Source organism: Microtus pennsylvanicus, chromosome 4 (assembly GCF_037038515.1).
Source record: "Microtus pennsylvanicus isolate mMicPen1 chromosome 4, mMicPen1.hap1, whole genome shotgun sequence".
Classification (NCBI taxonomy): domain Eukaryota; kingdom Metazoa; phylum Chordata; class Mammalia; order Rodentia; family Cricetidae; genus Microtus; species Microtus pennsylvanicus.
This window is the reverse complement of record NC_134582.1, coordinates 47,180,307-47,201,910: the sequence shown is the minus strand read 5'-3', so window position 1 is coordinate 47,201,910 and position 21,604 is coordinate 47,180,307. Positions and strand designations below refer to the sequence as shown.

Below are 21,604 nucleotides of genomic sequence, written 5' to 3'. Positions count from 1 at the left end.
GGTTCTCTAAGGACCACTAGGTCTCAACTGGGAATAAACAGAAACGCTCCATGACAGCCCTGGACAGTACGTGAACTCACGATCCACACTAAAGTGCTATGTCTTCCTGGGATGAGCTGCATCCGTGAGTCCTCCCAGAAAGTAGGGCCACAAATTCTCCTGCTTTTCCTGCTCATACCTTAGCCGGTGTGGAGATTTAGAGCTAGGGAAACTTCAGCTTCTCCTTGTCCCCCCCATTATGTGCTTCAGAAACTAGAGGCTCCCAAAGAATACATTTGCTGCATTTTAAACAGACAAGTCCTCAGGCTTTGTACTCTCTCATCTACCTCCTTATTTAAAATTTTAAAGGTTTGTTTTATTTTATGTGCATGAGTATTTTGTCTACAAGTATGTCTGTACACCACATGTGGGCATGGCCTGCAGAAGCCAGAAAAAGGCATCAGATCTCCTGGAACTGGAGTTACAAACAGTTGTTAGCTGTCACATGGGTGCTGGAAACTGAACTCAGTCATCTGCAAGAGCAATCAGTGTTTTTAACCACTGTGCCATCTCTCCAAGCCCTATTAAAACAAAACAAAACTCAAATGTGTGTCTAATCACATTGTTAAGTAAAGATTCTGGGTTATAATCACTTCTGCTTTATTTTGCAATTTCTCCAAACATGTAGAACACTGGATCCTAACCTAAAAAAGGAATGCTTTGAGCAGTTTTTAAAAATAGTATATAAAGATGTTGGGCAGTGGTGGCACATGCCTTTAATCCCAGCACTCAGGAGGCAGAGGCAGGCAGATTTCTGAGTTCTAGGCCAGCCTGGTCTACACAGCAAGTTCCAGGGCAACCAGGGCTACACAGAGAAACCCTCTCTTAAAAAAACAAAAACTATACCAAACCAACAACAAAAAGTATATAAATGGTTTTTTATTTGTTTTTCAAATTATTTTACATTATTATTTTATGCCTTCTATATAAGTTTCCAGGTAAAACCAGTCTCTGCTGGCAAAAAACAACAAAAAAGACCATTACATACCTGCTCATCCTTTGAATTCTCCGTCTCTGCTCCCTCTTTGAATTTGGCCAGTGCACTCTTGAGGTCTTGAGATGTGTAGGTGTTGATGTTGATGTCCAACCTGTCCACAGAGAAGCTGAGAGTCAGAAGGAACATACTTCTCCAAGACAGATAGTGTAAACTTGGCCAGCTCCGTTCTAATTCTTAGTATACTGTATACCTCTGCCATAGGGTAGCCAGGACCCAACAGGGTAACTGAACTTGAAGTCAAAATGGAGTTATTTCACAAGACAGAAGGAACAGAGGCCTACACTGGACAAAGTGCTTGTAGCCAGCTGCTCAGACAGAAGCTGTGCTGCTGCCTTCTGAGCCTGTGTCCCAGCAGAGCCTCTAGGAGCAAAGGATTTAGACCCAGGAGTAGGAAGTAACAGGCACCCCCATCTACAATCCCGAGACTTGATTCGACAAGCCGACTTGTGTTGCATAATGAAATGGGTAGAATTACACACTAATGTTTGAGCACAGGGTGGGTGTGAGTCCAACAGAGGAACAGATGTGAGAGACTGGGAGGAGAAGAATCACCAACCACTTTCTCCAATCATCTTCAAGAGAACGGAGTAAAGGAACCAATGTGACAGTGATCTCAAGAACCTACAGAGATGACAGCTGTTTCCCCAGACCTCCCTGTGCCTGATTAGCCAGCCATCCTCTTTGATGGGAACAAGGCGAGGTCCCATCCTGAGTGATCAGACTCCTCCTTTAAAGGTGTGTTTCATTCAAATGATCAGCACAATCTCACACACTAGGAGAGATACAAGGTTCTCTCCTCCACTGCCAAGCTTGTGAGGGTACCACTGCCTATCTCCATTCTCGGGAGCTAAGGATTCAGGAGCTGCAGGAGGAGCAGATTCTCTTCCTCCTACTCCTCGACTTGGCAAGACTAATGCCGTTTTGTCTTGCATCTAATTTTGCCCAACACATGAAAGACAGAGGCCAACCTGGTCTATGGAGCAAGTTCCAGGACAGTAAAAACAAGATAAAGACACAGTGCCTCATTATGTAGCTCTGGCAAGGGTGGCCTCAAAGCTGGCCTTGGAGCTACCCTGCCTCTGCCTCCTGATGGCTGTTTACATTGCCACTTGCTTTAATGTAGATCCTGTCCTTACCATACTGCTAACACTGTTCTGTTGTTTGTTTTGGGGGGCAGGGTCTCATATATCTCAAGCTGGGCTCAAACATTCTGTGAAGCTTAGAGTATGATCTCAACCTTCTAATCCTCCTGCTTCCTCCTGCTTTTCTGTTGTACCTGAGATGGCCCTACAACTTCATATATACTAGGCAAGCACTCTACCAACTGAGCTATATTCCCAGCCCCATCGTTGTCTAACACTGTTCATCAAAATTGCCAGTGATTGATAATCAAACCCAACGGATTCCCACCAACTTCATGTTCCTCTACCAGTCAGCAGCGTCTGACAGCTCTCCTTCCTCTAAGTCTCCTGGTTGGTCACTACGCTTGCTCATCTCACCACTCCTCCTCCATCTCTCCATGAGCCCTCCTCTCCACCTGAAACCCTATATGCTGGAATGCCTCACAGTTCAGTCCTGAATAACCTTCCCTTTCCACCTCTAGGGTGAGACATTAAAATATCTATCTGACAGTTATGCCCACACTAATATCTTTAGTTCAAATCCCCCCCCCTCAAACAGCAGGATCTTATACAACTACCTGCTAGGATTGATCTTGATTTTTATGATTAATTTTCAACTTTATTTCATCAGGTGGGAGGGAACAGAGGGAGAGAGTGCTGAGGAGGACTGCTGGTGGGGACATTTCGGAGTCAGGTAGAAGCCTGGAGCAGGATAATCTCCCAGGAGTCTATGACTCCTAGCAGTAGTGGGTAAGCAGCCTGAACTGGCTGTCTCCTATGACCAGCTATTGTCATCAGAGAGATGCCATCCAACAAACTGATGGAGGCAGATGCAGAGACCCATGGCAAAACATTAGGTGAAGTTCAGGAATCCTGCAGAGGAGGAGAAAGGCTTATAGGAGCCAGAGAAGTCAAGGACACAATGGGAAGGCTTACACAATCAGCTAACCTGAGCTCATAGGGGCTCTCAGAGACTGAACTGATAACCAGGAAGACTGACCTATGCACTCTGTATATATGTTACAATTGTGTAGCTTAGTTCTCTTATGGGACTCCTAACAGTGGGGAGAGGGCAGTCTTGCCTCGCTTACTGGCTTTTGGGACCCTACTTCTCATATTGGATCGCCCTGCCCAGCATTAATACATGGGGGGGGTGCTTAGTCTTATTGCAGCTTGATATACCATATTTTATTGATACTCATAGGAGACCTGCCCTTTCCTGGATGGGGGAGAAAGAAAAGCGGATGAGGGGAGTAGGGGGAAGGAGGGTGGGGGAGAGAGGCTGGGAAGGGGGATGGGGGTGAGGGAAGGCTATAGCCGGGATATAAAATAGATGGGGGAGATACCTAGGGAATTTAACACATCTGTAAAGTATACCTGTAAAGGCATTTCTCGTCGCAATTACATCATGAGGCCCTGTCCGAAGCAAGGGCTGTGTCTTCCTGTATCTGTGACTGGCTTTGCTTTGCCATGTCCTCCCCATCATAATGGTGTGATGCTCCTGAAACTTTAAGCCCAAATAAGGAATTCCTTGAGTTATTTCTTTCAGTGTGTACTCACAGCAAAGGGGAAACGGACTGGTGTACTAACTGATGTATCTTTGGTCTCAGAGGTCTTTTGCTCAAAAACAAACAAAAACAAAATCCACCTATATATATTTATCTACTTATGGTCCAGGTGTGGTCCCCAGCATGTACGCAGCAGCTGGAGGACAACTCTCAGGAGTCGGTTCTGGTACATTCCTTCCACCATGCCCCAAGGGATGGAACTCAGGTTATGAGACCTGGCAGAAAGCATGTTAACCCTCTGAGCCAGCCAGCTAGCCCATCCAAGTTTCAGGTGTTTAACACACACTTCACACTCAGTTAATAAAAAATATTGCTCATGATACTTGTCTCTAAAAAATCTAGTTCATCTGCAACTTTTCTATTTCAAAAAAACAGCACCGCTAAGTGCTCAGTGGCTCAAGCCCCAGAAAGAGGCCGTATTCCACATTTTCTCCACTCTGCAGCCTCTACCCTAAGCCATCCACAAGTCCTGTGGCAGCACTTCCAAACTCACTCCAAATTCACCCGCTCTGCACTGTGATACCCTGGACTTAGTTACCACTCTGCCCTGTCTGGTCCTACTGAAATGGTGTCCTGGGGGGTTTTGCTGCTTCTTCCCCTAGTTTCAATCTCTTATCCAGACACTATGGTTATTCTGTTAAGCTATACTAAGCCACTCTCTTGCCTAAAATGCTCTAGTCCTTTCTACTATACCTAGGTGTACGGAGAGCATTCAGAATGTTCCCCAACACCCCATACACTGTGTCACCCCACACATCTACCCCATCCTCACCTCTGCCAGTCTCCCAGCATCTCTTCCTCTCTAGCCACCTCAGCCATTTTTCTGTTTCTCAAACTTGACAAAGCCTGGGGCTCTGCTTTCTGTTCCATCTGCTTGAAATGCTATAACTTACAAACAGAATGCTTTGTAGGATTTAAATTCTCTTTCTTTAGCTTTCAGCTCAAATATGTTGATGAGGTCTTCCTTCCCAAATCATCCTATCTAACATGGTCTGCTGCAGAGACTCATTACCTTGGCTCATTTCTTCCCTAGAACTTATAATTTGTAATTATCTTACTCATATGTTTATTTTCTTGGTTTTCTGCCTGTCAACCTCCACATGGCCTCCACTCCCCTCATGGAAGCTACCACTTGTCTGTTTCTCACTGTTCCTCAGTGCCAGTCACGCAGGCATTCAGTAGGTCTCTGTGAAATGAACTAGTACAGCAGGTAAACAGCTTGGCCTTGGCTCGTCTCTTCACCACTATACCATACCGCAGCATGGCAAATGCCCAATCCAAGACGGTACAGCTCAGATGGAACAGAGTCTGTCCTTTACTCCTCTAACACAGGAGAAGTTCCAAAAAGATTCCAGGGCAAAGAGATGCTTGTCTATGAAGATGCTGACAGGATGACTTTTATGCCTAAAAAGATTCTTGAAGTCAGGCAGTGCCAAGAGTACCTTCTGAGACAGCCCTAAGTCTCTGCCCCAGGCTTAGCACCCACAGGCTCCTGGCTCTGAGGAGCAACATGACCAGCAGGACTAGTGGACAGGCGTGGCTCCCTCTTTCTCCAGTTCAGTGACTCATCTGAACAACCTGATAGAAAGGGGCAGGCCTTGTCCTCCACTGCACACTAATCAGATATCCAAAACACTGCCCATTTCAGGATGCTGGCTCTTAAGCCTCTGTTCCAGGCCACGCACTGCTCCACAGCCAGGAAGATGCCGTGAAGTAGAGGAGGCTGGCTGAGGATCTGTCCAGAAGGCTGCAACAACTGAGAGAGAAATGTCTAGCATACTCTGGGGCCCATTCTAGGGCAAAGCCCTCAGTAACAGTCCACAGGGGAAAAGCAAAGAGGAAAAAGTAGGAACAAGAGTTCCTCCTCCTTAGGGTGTCTCTACAGACCACAGAGGCTTTTGCTCTAGGACAGTGGTTCTCTACCTTCCTAATGCTGTGACCCTTTAAGACAGTGTCTCATGTTGTGACCACAACCATAAAATTATTTCATTGTTACACCATAATTGTAATTTTATTACTGTTATGAATCATAACATAAATATCTGGTATGCAGGATATCTGGTAAGTGACCCTGTGGAAGGGTCGAGACCTGCTCTAAAAGGAGCAAAGAGAAAGCAGTGAGTGCTCCTACTGATGACCTGCAGCCGGGGCGGGAGGGTGGAGCACACAAAACAACAAACCAGAAGCTCTCAATTCTTAAGCCAAAGAGGAGGTTCGCTTTTTCATTAAAAAATAACAACTGGACGAGCTGTGAGCGAAGAGTTCCATGTGCCGTGACCGACACACTGAAGCATGTGCACACACATGCTTTCTGGAGGTGGGAAAGGTTAGCAGGTTGTACAACAGTTACCTGATTATTCCTATATGGCTGTGAGAAAGAATTGTATGATTTGGGCCACCACAAGTATAGGCCTATATGAAGAGATAGGGAAGAAGAAAGAACTTTCCTAGTCTGTGATGACGACAATGCCTCCATTTTAATGGAAATTAGAATCTCCTAATTGTAAAAACTGTCCATGCTCCTTTGTAGGGTTTATGAGTGGCACTGGACTAAACAGGGACATGGACCAGCGAATGGTATTTTAGTCAGGTGGTAGGTCAAGGAAAGGTCATAGAGCTGGAGAAATGGTTCAACAATTAAGAGAGCATGCTGCCCCTCCAGAGGACCTGAGGTCAGTTCCCAGCACCCACGTTGGGTGGCTCACAACCACCTGTGACTCTAGTTCTAAGATATATGACACCCTCTTCTTGCCTCTGCAGGCACCCCACATGCTTGACACATACAAACACACATTTGACACATTTTTTTAAATGAAACAAAAAGAAAAAAAGAGCATGGTAGTGGTGACAAAATCCTAGCACTTGGGAGATTAGAGACAGGTGGATCTCTGTGAGTTCACGGCCAACCTTGTCTACAGAGCAAGTTCCAGGACAGTGAAGGCTACACAGAGAAACCCTGTCTCAAAAAAAGAAAGAGAGAGAGAGAAGGAGGGAGGGAGGGAGAGAGGAGGGAGGGAGAGTCAGGTCTCTAACATCCCTTTCTAGTTTACATATAACTATAAAATTTGTTAAATTAAGCCAGGTGGTAGTGGCAAAAAACTTTAATCCCAACACTCGGGAGGCAGAGGCAGACGGATCTCTGTGAGTTCGAGGCCAGCCTGGTCTACAAGAGCTAGTTCCAGGACAGGATCCAAAGCTACAGAGAAAACCCTGTCTTGAAAAAATAAAAATAAAAAAAATTGTTAAATTAGTAATAATCAAAAAACTGAATAGGATCTATTTAATCAAGATTAATTCCAAATAATTTTCAGAACAGGGTCCACGAGCTACAAGTGATAGCCAGTTAATATTTTAAGCTCTGTGCCGTCTCCACTCTACCACTGTAACAAGAAAGCAGCCACAGACGACATGTAAAGAAATGCCAAGTGATTGCACATAATTTCCACAATCATTAAATGTTCTTTTTGGTTTTTCTAACTATTAAAATAAGAACCACCCTGGCTCACTGGCCATACCTAGACAGGCAGCAGTCCCAGCAAGTCTGGTCCCTGTGCTAATGCTATATATTAATATTAAGGGGTATTAATCCTGGCCACCCAGGCCTAAGTTTCCCTTCCTCTCTTTCAGGAAATACCAAGCAAGGAAAATTTGTTAATTCGAGGTAATTAACAGGAAAAATAGAAACTGTTAATTCTCTAAAATCAAACCGCTCGAACTGGTTATTACAAAGTTAGGAATCCTGCAAACACTGGGACTGCGGTAGCTTCCACTCACACACTACAGGAAAGCTTATTTTAACCCTGCTAACGAGAGGGAAGTTAGTCTGAATTAGACTTCTACAGGCAATTTTATTGTTCACCAAGGGAATATCACCGAAAAGCAGAAGGCCTAACAGGCTTGTTTTAATGAACAGATGACTCATCGTTAATCAGCACATGAATTGCTGGGATTCAAGTGGGTACCCTTAAAGAACTGGGGAAACAGCTTCACTTTTAAGACAGGTTAAGTATTCCTCTACAGCATCTATTTTCTTTCCAAGATATTTCTTTCCAAAGAAGTGAAGTAAATGTCCATAAACCCTTAAATCATAAATTCTACAGTGTTAAATTTCAAATAAAAATTGTAACACACATAGCTGGTCATGGAGCACGCATTTAATCCCAGCACTTGGGAGGCAGAGGCAAGAACATCTGGGCTGAGTTCAAGGCCAACCTGGTCTAAATAACAAGTTCCAGGACAGCCAGGGCCACACAGAGAAACAAATCTACACTTGAATTAGGTAACATTGCTAGTATTTCCAAATCAATGCCATCATTAAGTCTCCTAGTCCCTAGGACTAATACAGTACCTTTTGCCTTTTTTAAATCCTTTTAAATTATTTTGGAATTTGTCTTCTTGTTGGAGTTTCACCTCTCTTGCTCCAGTTTGCAGATTCAATCGCACATGGGATCCTGCAGGAACAGCCTGACCTGAAAGTCACAGAGAGAAAGGTTGCATGGCATACGGAAACTCGGCAGGACAGTGGATGGAATGGCTGGCTAACACACCGACAGGACCGAGCAGTTTCTGAAGACCAGAATACCATGTCCAGTTTACTTCTGACCCAACTCTCTCTGCGTCCTGATCCCACACTCACTCAGACAGACTCTTTCCACTGTTCTCTAACAGAATCTATAAGACATTAAGGTAAGGTGGTCAAAAGGACCCGCAATCTTAAGATCAACACCTGCTTATCAGAATGTGATAATCACGTCTACTTTGTACCTTCTGGGAATAAGGCTAGTAAGCTCTGTTGTTGTCTGCAGTGGGCAAACAGCGGGTAACCCCTCAACCATCATCAAGACATTGCTGACACTATTGTCTTTCTCTGTAACAGCCTTCTTGCCCCTCCCTTGAAAGTCCCACACCATCCAAGACATCCCAGAATGCTAGCAAGCTTGGTAGCTCATCACCCTCGTTTTTAAGACTGGGCTCTTTTGCATCTCTTTTCCCTGATCACAGAAACTGTATTTCTTCCTTTTGGATTTCCCCAGGCCGAATGCTAGAGCTTGGTACATAAAATATGTGGTTCATAACACTTATGAATAAGAAAAAGGGATCTGATGGGCATAGTGACACATGCCTTTAGTCCCAGCACTCTGGAGCCAGAGGCAGGCAGACCTGAGTTTGAGGACAGCCTGGTCAATAGAGGGAGTTCCAGGGCTACATGGAGAAACCCTACATAAAAAAAAAAAGCAGAAAGATATAGTAGCCAAGGAAGCAGGCAGCAGAGCTAAGAGAAACTGAAAAACTACGCCCACTTACTTATCTCAGAGGAACAGATCCATTAGCTGGGGAAACAAGTGTTGTCAAAGGATGGACTATGTGTATGCAATGCACAAAATACCCAGGGATAGTTTACAAGCGACTATGCCAATATCACGTACTACAAATAGAACATTATACTCATTCATCCAGTCATTCAGAGAAAATGCATTTACCAGGCAACTATTACATACCACACCACCAAAATAATCTTTCTACATATAAACTATATATAAATAAAAATAATTTTAAAATGACATATATACATATATATATGTATATATATGTTTATATAGATATGTTCTTACCCTGTAACCTAGATAGCCTAGAATTCACTATGTAGCCCAGGCTGGACTTGAACTCTTGATTTTCTTGCCTGAGCCTCCTAAATCCTGGGATTACAGGCATGTACCAAAACATCCAGCATGCCAGCACAAGGATTACTGTCACTGGCTGAAGGACTGACAATTCATAGAAGGAGCTTTTTGGAGACAGGAAATTTGAAGCGAAAATGATGCCTCTAAATCTGGGAGTGGTGGCACCGACCTCTAACCTTGGCATTCAGAAGATAACGGCATAAAAGGAATAAGTATTTTTCTTTAAAAACAAAAACACAAAAAAAGATTGATTCTGACACTTGGACTTTGCCTGTTTTTTTTTTTTGCCAGAGATGGTCCTGAGTATTGGCGCTGAGTTTGATTCAGGAGCACAAAATAGAAAACAGGCATGGTAGTAATAGCTCTAATCCCAATACTCAGAGCATGAAGCAGGAGGATTTTGAGTTTGAGGCTACCTTGAGTACTCAATATGAGGACACCCTGAGCTACATAATAAGACCTTTAAAAAAAAAGTGATAATCTTTAAAAAAACAAAAATCTTTGTAAGAAAAAAAAAAACAAAAACATAGCCCAAGCTCTCTCAGGCTGATCACAGGAACCTAGCAGGACTGCGGCAGATTCTTGGGTTACTGTAGTCACTCTGCCTCCAACCAAGGAACTAGAAAACATCATACTGAGATGTGTCCTTTCTGTCCTGCCACTCCACCGCAAAGAGGAGCGGCTGCATCCCTGGCTGAAATACACAGAACCTGCAATGAGAGGACCCTGTGTGCAAAGTCTTCGTCAGGCTGGACCATAGCACCAGGAAGGTCATGGGGAAGGGCTATGCCACAGCACTGGAAGGAGTGTGGGCTCACATTGCTGCTCTATACAAGGCCTGGTTTCTCTCTTGGAACAGAGACATAACGCTAATGAGCGGAGTTGATAGCACATACCTATGATCCCAACACTTGTGAAGCAGAGGCAGCAGACTTACCATAAGTCCCAGGCGAGCCCGGGCTACACAATGAGTTCTAGGCCAGTATAGGTTGCAGAGTGAGACTCTGTCACAAGAAAAAACTAAAAACAAACAAAAATCCTAATGGCCTAAGATGGCTCCTGAAAAAGGTCAGGCAACTTCGATTCCTAACAGATAATTCTTTATTTTCTCCTCCCTGAACAACGAGGGAGAGAAGGTGCTTCACTCAGAGAGACCTCAAACTAGCGATGCAAACAGAATATTCTCTCCTGGGTGCATATTACAGAGATCGGAAGCCCATGAAATAGCGCACAGTTCATTCTAGCTGTGCACTACCCAGACCACCTGTGATATACGCATCTGCTTTGCCATCTCCAAAACCTGTCCAATTTTTCTGCTATGTCTCGGTCTATCTGTCTCTCCTCTCCACCCTTCCCCCACTCAGTTTTATGAGACAGGGTCTCACGAGGTAGCTCTGAATGTCCTGGAACTCACTATGTAGACCAGGCTGGCATCAAACTGAGAGATTCGTCTGCCTCTGCCTCCTGAGTGTGGGGGTTAAAGACGTGCACCATCATGCCTGGGTGATAAATCTAATAAAATCTATTTGTTTGCTTGTGTACTTATTTATTTATTTTGATTTTTTTCAAGACAGGGTTTCTCTGTATAGCCCTGGATATCCTGGAACTTGCTCTGTAGATGGCCTTGAACTCAGAGATCCACCTGCACCTGCCAAAGTGTTAAGATTAAAGGTGAGCACCACCACCACGTGGTTAATATAAATTCTTTAAAAGGAAAAAAAAAATTAAAAGCCCAAGAATAAAACAAATCTTTTCTTCCATCTTTCCACCATTGCTTTTATCCAGACTATCACCATATTTTTGGTCTGGACACTACCATAACTTTCCAACAGGCCTGCTCCACCCCATTCCTCTCTCTCTCTCTCTCTCCCCGTGTGTGTGTGTGTGTGTGTGTGTGTGTGTGTGTGTGTGTGTGTGTGTGTGTAGACAAAAAGAAGAGGGAGGAGAGAGGGGGAGAGGGACAGAGAGCGGGGGGGGGGGGGGCCAAGCAGGGAGTTAGAGAGAGAGAATTAATAAATACAATTTCTGCTTCAAACCAGATAGATGTTTCCTATTGTTCTTAGGAGAAAAGAGAAAATCCTTACCCTAGTTGTGAGGTCCACCAGTGTCCCCCTCTTCGGCCCTGTCCACCCCTTCTCCCCATGAAAGAACCTATCCCCTATCAGAGGGCATCTCACCTCTGCTCTCACTGCCTGGAATGCTGTCTAGTGCCAGCCTCTGCCTCACGTCTGCATTCTAGCTAAGGGCCGTCACCCGCTCAAGCAGCAACCTGCTTCCTCAGGTCAGATCTGTCTACCCAAGAGCTTTCAGAGCACTACAACCATGTTATGACATGCACCACAACCCATATTTTATAGGTTTTAAAGTTAATCTGGTTATATGTTCACCATTTTCTTCCTAGGGATTACCTCATAGCTCAGTATACAGTGAATGCTCAATGATTATTTGCTGAGTAAAAATTTTAATATATATAGAGAAATATTTTTTGACTGAGAGCTTTCACTAAAGCAAAGACATTCATATCATGTGAAGAGTTATTTTTACTAATAAAATATTAATGTTTATAACAACAGTGACATCGTAAATTTTCTGGTTTTGGTCTTAGAAATGGGATAGAGAAAGAACATAAATATATAGGCTTCAGACATAATGGGTGGAAGAAAATAGGATCTTATGTGAATAATTATTTTATTTGGAGAAAATTCCAAAATTGCTCTTTTCACACGAGCCACCACAGGGGGCAAGAACAAGCACAATGGCGTTGACTCAAAACACAGGTTAGCTCACTTAGTCTACGAGACCGGTTGTGGCAGCCCTCGCAGAGCAACAGAAAATACAACATTTCACATGTCTCCACCCTGCTGGGAAAAACGCCAAGTTGGAGTGTGATCTGACCTGCATCTCTTAGCTTCTGTAAAGGAGGAAAAACATAGCAAACAAACCAGACAACCAAGGAAACGCTGGGAAAGAGCAGAGCAGAGAAGTAACAAGACAGCCAGAAAAAGAAAGAGGGATTAGGCGAAGATAGGACAAAGGCAGAAGACGGGGATCCCAAAGCCTCCAGGGACTGTTAACCCAGTACTGACTCTCTAGAGGCAGATCCCAGCTCTCAGAAGAGAGAACCAGGCGCCAGCCCTGGATGCAAACTGCAGGCTGGGGGTGGGTCGCACTAAGTCCTGGGTAATCAGCCACGTCAAGCTGAACTATAGAAATTTACTTGAGATAATTTTAAATTTGGTTTAAAATTTGCAAAAAACAGTACATATTCCAAACACCTTTTCCCAAAGTTAATATCTTACATAGTCATAGAACAATTAATATTAGTGTTAACTAATTAAAGACCCCTTTCCAACCCTACCAGTGTTACCACTATCCAGCTGTTTCCTTGTTCTAGAATTATTGTTGGGTTTTGTTTGGTTTATTCTTCTTTTTCCTTCATGTACATATGTGTGTGGCTTATATATGCATGTATACATGTTCACAGAAGTGTGGGTACAGATGTATGGAGTCCAGGTTAATATCAGGACTCTTCCTAATTCATTCTTTAAGAGGTCTCTCAATCAAACCCGGAGCTCACAAATAAGGATGGTCTCAATGGCCAGCTTGCCAAGGAAATTCCCTGCAGATTTGGAGCTAACTCCAAATGGCTTTTGAGACTCAAAAGTCCAAGTGACAAGCTTCATTCAACAAGGCCACACTTCCTAATCCTGCCCAAAAAGGACAAATGAGGGACCAGGTATGGAGAACATCTCATTTAAACCACTACAGCCAGTCTCCACCTTCCAAGGATGAAGGGGGGCTACCAGGCTCGCCCTCATTTATGAGGATTCTGGGGAACAGAGCTCTGGTTTTGTGGATTCTGGGGAACAGACTCTGGTCCTCTTGCTTGTGTAACCATCTCTCCAGCCCAAGAGCAGTAACTGTTTTGCTGCTCAGAATGTTTCAGTTTTAACAGTGAGGAGGAGCGCCTTTGGTCCACTCTTTTATTTTAACAAGTACCTGCTTCCTCAACACCGTTTCATTTTCCAAAGTATTTCTTTACTTTCTGATTCCTCAAGAAGTTCCATGTTCACCTTAAGATAGTTTCTTTTTCTCAGACCTCATTATTTATTGGAAAACTGTTTAGAAACCAAGATTAACGCCGGAGTTGTCCATCCTACCAGGGAGCCATCGCTTCCAGCACCACCGAGGGGCACAGATCCCTCATCCTCGTATACAACAGCGCACACACACACACACACACACACACACACACACACACACACACACACACATTTATACTTCTGTTTATCTGTGGGCATACGCTTTTGCGACAGGGTCTCCTGTAGCCCAGGCTGAGGATCCTCCTGCCTCCCTTTCTGAGTGCTGAGGTTACAGGCATGTGCCACCATGCCTGTTTTATGTGGTGCTGGGGACTGGACCTGGTGCTTCATGCTAGGCAAACACTCTAGCCCTTATCTCTATACACTCTGAAACTTACTAATTTAGACAGATACTACAGACTCCAGTCTAACACAGCAGAATCACCTGCCTTCTTACTGTCCCTTCTATGACTATCTCTCCAACTGTGACAAACCTGGCTCTCATTATCTAAGATACATTTACAATATATTTAACTCTACAATGTAAAGCAATTAGTTTCAAAAATGTCAACCTAAACTGGGTGGTGGTGGCGCACGCCTTTAATCCCAGACTTGGGAAGCAGAGGCAAGTGGATCTCTGTGAGTTCGAGGCCAGCCTGGTCTACAAGAGTTAGTTCCAGGACAGGTTCCAAAGCTGCTGAAAAACCCCATCTTGAAAAATAAAAACAAAAAAGCCAATCTACAGTCTAGCAAGAGAGCTCAATAATAAAGGCTCTTGCCCAACCCTCACAAACCTGGGTTCAGTCCCTGGGCCCCACGTGGTGGAAGAACAGAACCAACTCCTACAGTTGTCCTCTGACCTCCATAAATGAACCATGGCATGGGCACACATGTGTGTACACATACACCAATAAAATGCAATAAACAAAAATTTAATGCCAATCCATATCTTTATGGTAAATATATTTATCAATGTTGTGGCTATATACAAAGTCTCTTGGGTTGTCATTTCTTCCCAACCCTCAGTGGCATTGTTAACTGCATCTGTAACAGTTGGCTCATTTCTGTCATTTCCAATCCTTCTGGGTCCCATCGCTCCTCTACATCCTGGCTGCTTCCCTTGTTTCTCTGGGGGCGCATGAAGGGTGTGTGAGCCGTGACTGGCTCTAAGTGTCAGAGCTACACAGAAGGAATTACTGTTGCTTTAAGCCGCCAAGCTTTGAGGTGCTTTGTTTATGGTGGCAACTGATCCCAATGGTCCTGAAACACGGAAGTTAAGAGCAACTAATAAAATAATGATTCTTTTTAGTGTTAAAATGATAATGATAGATGGTAGTTGATTTCTATGCTAAAGTCTTTAACTCAGCAAAATAAAAAGGTTCCGGTCCCCAGAATTTTCTTTTGAAGTTTTTCTGCTCCATGGAACACTATAGTCTAGAAACTACCCTTGTATTCTCTATCCATAGCACATGGAGAATTATAAAATGTCTCTCAGGAATTTTTTTTTAATTTTTATTTGTTCAGATAAAGAATACTGTCCTTTTAATCCCTAAGAAGCAATCAGTTTATAAGATGCAATCCAATGACAGCAAATATGTCTAAGGGCCAAGCCAATCTAAGCTGAGAACATAGAGACAGTCCCTGAAGGACAGAGAGGAAAGAGTCAGGATGCCTGAGACCATGAGGACCTGGGAGAAGAGCGGATAAGAATGGTGGTCTCAGGGGTAGGAGACAACTGTCCATGAAGGAAGGCTGGTGAAGAGAAGAGAGAGGCCATCTGTTAGAACACAGGGAACGGCAGGGCCTGTGAAAAGTGCCCTTTCAGAATGCAGTCAAATTAGAACATCGGAAAGCTAAACAAAACATAGCTATAAATAGAATTCAGCCCACAGACGCCAATTTGTCACTGCTGGAAAAGATACGTTTCACCCATTATCAAGTGTTGCCTGACTCAGGATTTATCCCAGCTCCTCCTAGTGCCCAATGATTAAAATTCGTCCCTCATGGACTCACAACCGCAGGGGCCTCTTCAGGCCATGAGGCTGTGGCATCACCTGGCTGCCCAGCCTCAGCAGACATAGCACCAGCTAAGATGGATGCTCTTGTGCCAGCCTGTCTTGTGGCTTCAGGAGAGAAGAGGTGTGAGGTATATTCTGTGCGATTCTGCTGAGGGTGCTCTACTTCAGGATTTCTAGTTGTATTGGATACTGAGGCCTGAAGCCAAATGGCTGTCCCTGTTGGTCACATATAGCGAACGCTTACGACAACAAAGGAAAACAAAGATGGAGTCACTGGACTCAACATCCTGACATCAGAACATGCTGACATCAGAATGAGCACTGGGTTTAGCCAGCAATGCCTGGGAGCCGCTGCCTGCCCCAGTCAGAAGAAGGAACCAAAAAGTCAACAAGGACAAGGTGGGCCTCTGAAGGGCCCTACAAACCCAGACTCCAAGCAGCTCAACAGACTGGTCTCCACCATAACTCACGGCACACAGCCACACACTTTAGCAACAAGGGACAGTTTCAATGGCTGCCTCTCCCACCAGGATTCTCTACCATTGGCCTGACCCTGACCTTGGTGACTACTGAGTGTCCAGAACCCTGGTTGGCCTGGTTAAGCTCAACTGAGGCTTCTGTCTCTCAAGGAACTCACTTTCCAGGAGCATTCTCTGCCCTTTCCCCACCAGCAGGTACAGACGTGGTGGCTCCGTAAGCAATGGGCACTCGGACTTTTAACCTGATATGCTACCCACTGTTGGTGAGTGAATCCTGCCTCCAGACACTGGTTGCATCACTTAATGCTAGATTGTTAGGTTGTTGAGTTCATTTGCTGTGTGTTTTCCACCTTGGTGGGTGAAAAAAAAAATCCGGCATTTAAAAAAGACAACTGACTAACTGACTCCCTGCTTCTCTGTGACAAGTAAGTTATAGTCAAGACACACCCTACTATGGACCCTAAAACTCTGATATTCAGGCAGGTATGTCTTCGGAAGCCAGGTGAATTTAGCCAAATTCCTTTATCTTTCTGAATCTTTGCACCCTTATGTAACAAATAAAAAGAATTTACCATCCCCACTTTCCTTAACTTGCTATACTCTTTGTAGAGAACCAATGAGAAACAATTATGGGTTCAGAAAAAGAAAAAGGTACTTCAGGAATGCAACCTTGAAGTCCCCAAAAGGTAAATATCAACCAAGATAAACAGACTTTATTATTATTATTATTTAAGTTCTTCAGGTATATAGTAAGAGTAACATCTCCCCATTAAAAAGCTGAATTTCTGAAGGGCAGGGATCAATTACTCAGGCCCACAGCTCAGGCTCAGCTCCAGGGCACACAGTAGGCCTCCAGAATACCAGTTCTTTCTGCCACACCAGCCAGAAAGAATATGCCACACCACACGCTTCACTAGGGCCGCCACCTGCCTAACTAGGGCTGGGCAGCCCTGAGCCAGCCCAGGCCTGGTTGCCATGACTACCACAGCCCTATCCTCCTTCCTTTGCCTTTTTAGTCAAACCCCAAACAAGCCCTGGCAAGGCCCCTGCTGCACACAGATGAGCAGAAGTAAACTGAGCAAGTGACAGAGTGTGCGCACATCCCTAGGGCACCCAGCCCTGAACCGCATGCTGTTATTTTCTAAGTGAATTACAGAGACTTTTCTTTCTTTCTTGTTTTTTTAAAGCAAAACACTTAATGAGATATTCTGGGTTGTGGTTATACTGACACATTTTTTTTTAAGGACTAAACAATGACAAACTGAGAAAAATAAAAAATTTCACCAAACTGATCTTTCGCTCTGAGTCATAGACTCTAGACTCCATGTGGGGCCTTCTAGGAGCTCTCTGAGAAGAGGCATGCTCCCCAGTGCGCACACAGCTCTCTGGGCTGCAGAAAAGCCCCTCAGAGAGCTACCCCATCAGCTTTCGTGATCCTCCCAGAAAGAACCTCCAAAAATCTCACTGTTGTCCCCACACCACTGTCCCCTTTCCCAGTGCCAGGGCAGACAGATGACAGCTGGTCTCCAATCGCTATGACAACCAGGATTCACAAAAACAAGCCTCCCTGAGATGGCTATGCTTGGTTGTCAGCTTGACCTGTGAGGGATTTGACCTTAAATCTGGACCATCTGAGGTCAGAAGACCTTTCCTAAATGAGGCCACACCTTCTGCTGGCAGCCTATATAGGGGACAGGGAAGAAAGAAGCTTTTGCCCTGTGCCTGCTCTCCTTGCTCTGGGCTCACTGGCATTAGAGCCTATTTCTTCAGGATCCAGTGTATACTGAAGAGCCGCTGAGACACCCAGCCTCGTGGACTGTGGACTTTCTGTCAGGAGACAGTAATTTTTGGGTTAGCTACATCACAACCTGTAAGCCACTTTAATGAATCCGTATGTATGTATATATGTATGTATGTATGTACACACACACACACACACACACACACACACACACACACACACACACACACATTTAGCAGTTCTGTTCCTGCAGAGAACCCTAGCTAATATAATCTCCAAGGACAAACACTATGAAAGTCACTTTGAAAACTTTCTCTTGAGATTGGGGAATGGTTCCATGAGTAAGGAGCCTGCTATGCAAACATGAGCTCCTGATTCTGGCACTTAGATAAAAAGCTAGGAATGGAGTTTAGCTTCTGTGACCCTAGTATTGGAAGGGGCAGAGGCAGGAGGATCCTAGAGACTCATAGGCTAGCCAACCTAAAAACTCAGTGAGAGACTGTCTGAAAAACTGAGGCGTAGGGAAATAGAAGAACTACCAATATTGATCTCCATATAGGTATGCATGGGCATATACAGCCACAAACACATGGATACACCACACACATACCGCGGCCACCACCACCACCACCAACAACACAACAAAGAGAAGATTTCCTGTTACAATAGAAGTGCCTGAAACAGGCAAGGGCTCTACTGAGCATAAGTGAACAGTGAGCCTCTCTCTACAATTAGCCTGTCAGTGCAAGAGCCCAATGTTCTCGAGGCACTCCTCCTATCATGGTCTACTGTGGATGCTCTGGGCCCCCGTGTTGGTACCTACCATGAGGGACATAAACAAATCCAATCTGGTTCCTGAGGTCTAGTAAGTAAATGGGAGAGATAGGGGCACTTAAGAACTAAACCTAAAGAACACTTCTCCTGAAAGCAATGTCTGAGCATGCTTGAAGCACCTGGACCTCAGCCTATAAACTGGAGGAGTTCAAGGAGCAAAAGGCCATCAGGACGTTATCACCATCCTCTCAGACACACAGGGCTGAACTCAGAGGATGGATATGAAATGAAAAGACTGAGCAGTGAAAGGGACCAGGAAAAGTAGGAGTTCTACCTCGGTCCCATCAGCATCCCCCACAAAAGCATCAGAACTTTAAGAACATGCAATAAGTCTTCCCATTAGTCCCTTGGGACATACCACAGCCCCACATTTAATAATTTCAGAGGTGAAATACAGGAGACTAGGATGAAGAAGGCACAGAAGCCCACAATGCATGTCTGCACTTGGTTCCCAGCCAGCTCCTAGCCTACCCTCCCATCTCTCCTCCCTTTTTTTACTTTACATGGTGAGGAAGTAAGACTAGCAGTACAGCGGAGCCCTTAGCTCTTACTCATGGTGGGCATCTAGTTTCTAGGAAGTTCACCATTTACTGCCACATCTCTTTGTAAGATACAGTCCCCATTCACTCCTGTTCCCTCATCTTTACAGAATCCTGAAGTTACCCAGACTTCACTGAAGGGGAGGGAGGAAGGGAGGGAGCGAGGGAGGGAAGAAAGGAGAGAGCTGGGGTAAGAAGAGAAAAGACACAAAAACATTAGGAAAAAGGAAAAGGAATCATCCACAGACCCAAGAAAACTGGGGGAAGACTACACCTTATATTCTATTAGCCCATTACACCTGCTTCAAAGCTACTCAGTAAAATGAAGACTGTTTTAAAAATTCTTGCCACAAGTGAAGTTAAGTGTGATACAGAAGCTTCACTTCATAATGCAGAGATAGGAAACTGATGAACTGGGAGTGAAGGAGTTAAATGTGCCTGTTTCTCAGGGATCAGGGGTGTCAGGCTCATTTTCTAGAGGAGACTCCAGAGGACTCCGCCCAGGCACGATTTCATTAGCAGCTCGTTAGCAGGAATGACACAACTGTTTCTGACTCTTGCTTCTCATAATATTTATTGGCTAATTGACACTTTGAACACAGGTTGACTGAGAACCAAAGAGTGCTAAACCTGCTCATTATCAAATGTAAAGCATGAAGCCTGCATTCTAAACATGTGTTTTGTCCTCATTTGTTTTCCTAAAGGAGAAATTATAATTTAATAAGAATGTTAAAAGACCAAAGTGCCAAGGTATGGAGATTTAATTCTTAATCTCTTTCCTTTCTCTGCCACATCAATCCCCAGGGACCCTGTCACCGTAACTGGCACTGTTTGTTCTCTTTATAGCACTTGTTACTTCCACAGCCAAACATGGTTCTAGGAAATATTTCAAAACAGTATCAAGTACTACTGACCTCTGCATTTTCTCTACCACAAAACCCCTCAGTCCCTGTACTTGTATGTTCTCAGCAGCGCAAAGTAAGGCAAACCATAGGATACCCAGAGGGACGAAATTCCTTGAGTCAAATTTTCCTCTCGATTATCCACAAAGGATAAGGATATCCGTGCCCCACCCCAACCAGCCGCAGCCTTGGGGTAGAAAAGGAAGGTGAAACAACAGGTACAGTGTAGAGAAGACAGTCACCAAACAACTGGCCACAAGTCCTTGCCCCTTCCCATTGCAGGCACCTTGAAGAACAAATGGTGTCAGTAACCTTCTTTCACCTATGAGAGTATGTGTAGGATAATCTGTTTGCTGCTCTTATCTCAACAGTTTGGACCATGAGTGCTAAGAAACCTACTCAACAGTGGCATGTTCTCTTCATCTCTACTGCTGGTTCACCAGCCAGAGCTGCAGCTTGAGCCATACAGATGATTCCAACAATTGCTCAGCTTAGGCGGCAAAGGAACCACTCGAGAAGACCCTGCTCCAGCTCTTGACAGCTCTAACCGTTAGAGTCTATCATCGTGTACTGATAAGCTCTGACTCATCTACAGAGCAGGCATCTTGCTATCTATCAATTTGACAGGGTTAATAAAGTTCACCATAAGGAGTAAATAATACACGTAAGAGATGCTTAGGGCTGACATTAAAGAGCTCTCAATATGGCATTTACTTTGTTTCTGCTTGATTTGTTCGTTTTCTCAGCTATGAGCCAGGGACTAGTGCCATGATAGATGCTCAAACTGTGTTAACAGTTCTCAACAAACACCTGCTTAAGTTCTATAGAGTAGAGGTGAGCACATGATTTTTGTAGAATTTCCATGCCAAACTGCCTTATTAAGGCTACGAAAAAAAATCAATAACAATGAAAGCTACAGGGTATCCGAAATGGGAAGGCAACAAATAAACCAGATAAGCCAAGCCAAGTCAACACTGAAAACAGTACTACAGCCTCCTGTAGGTCACCAAACCCATCTAAAAATCGAAGAGGTCAACTCCAGCAGTAGAGCTTACATAAATGCAGGGGTGAGGACTTAAATAAGAACAAATGCCAGCAACAGTGGAGAAGCTTCATGCTTCCCAGTAGCTTGGCTCTGTCATGAGCTTCAGAGAGTTTTGTCACAGCAAACCAAAGAGATTAGAAAACAGCTGTCTGACTTTGGCTTTCTGCTCCTCACTGGGTAGTGCTGGCAGATGCCACCCAAGCGTGGCCATGGAGGCCCAGATATTCTAGGCCGGTGGGCACACAGACAGCAGTCTAGCGAACCTGCTGGAGCACACACCTCTGACAGGCTGCCTGCTGCACACCGCAGATCTACACAGGTGTCCCAATTCTCAGCATCCAACATGAACTTTGCGACTGCAGTTTGATGATGTACACCCTACCTATTATGTACTTCCATGTCCCTACAAGAATCCAGGCAGTATGCCATGTCACAAGAAATCATCTCCATGGCACCCTCTTTCACCCTCCCATTTCAAACGTATAAAAAAGATGTCAAATTTTTCCAGTGACTCCCCAGCATTCTAGGAAACAAACCTAAGAGCTCCTGAGGCCTAAT

At 44.5% G+C, this 21,604-nt stretch overlaps 1 protein-coding gene across 4 annotated transcripts in view; it reads right to left on the bottom strand.

Moving 5' to 3' along the window:
• The window catches only part of Sil1 (SIL1 nucleotide exchange factor), a 259,660-nt gene that overhangs the window by 78,131 nt on the left and 159,925 nt on the right, over positions 1-21,604 (bottom strand). For all 4 annotated transcript variants that reach the window (XM_075968964.1, XM_075968966.1, XM_075968967.1 and 1 more), the window contains 2 exons: positions 8,074-8,194; positions 1,028-1,127 (listed from right to left, as the gene is read on the bottom strand). In XM_075968964.1, the coding sequence (XP_075825079.1) occupies positions 1,028-1,127; positions 8,074-8,194 (221 nt within the window). The remainder of the gene's footprint in view (positions 1-1,027; positions 1,128-8,073; positions 8,195-21,604) is intronic.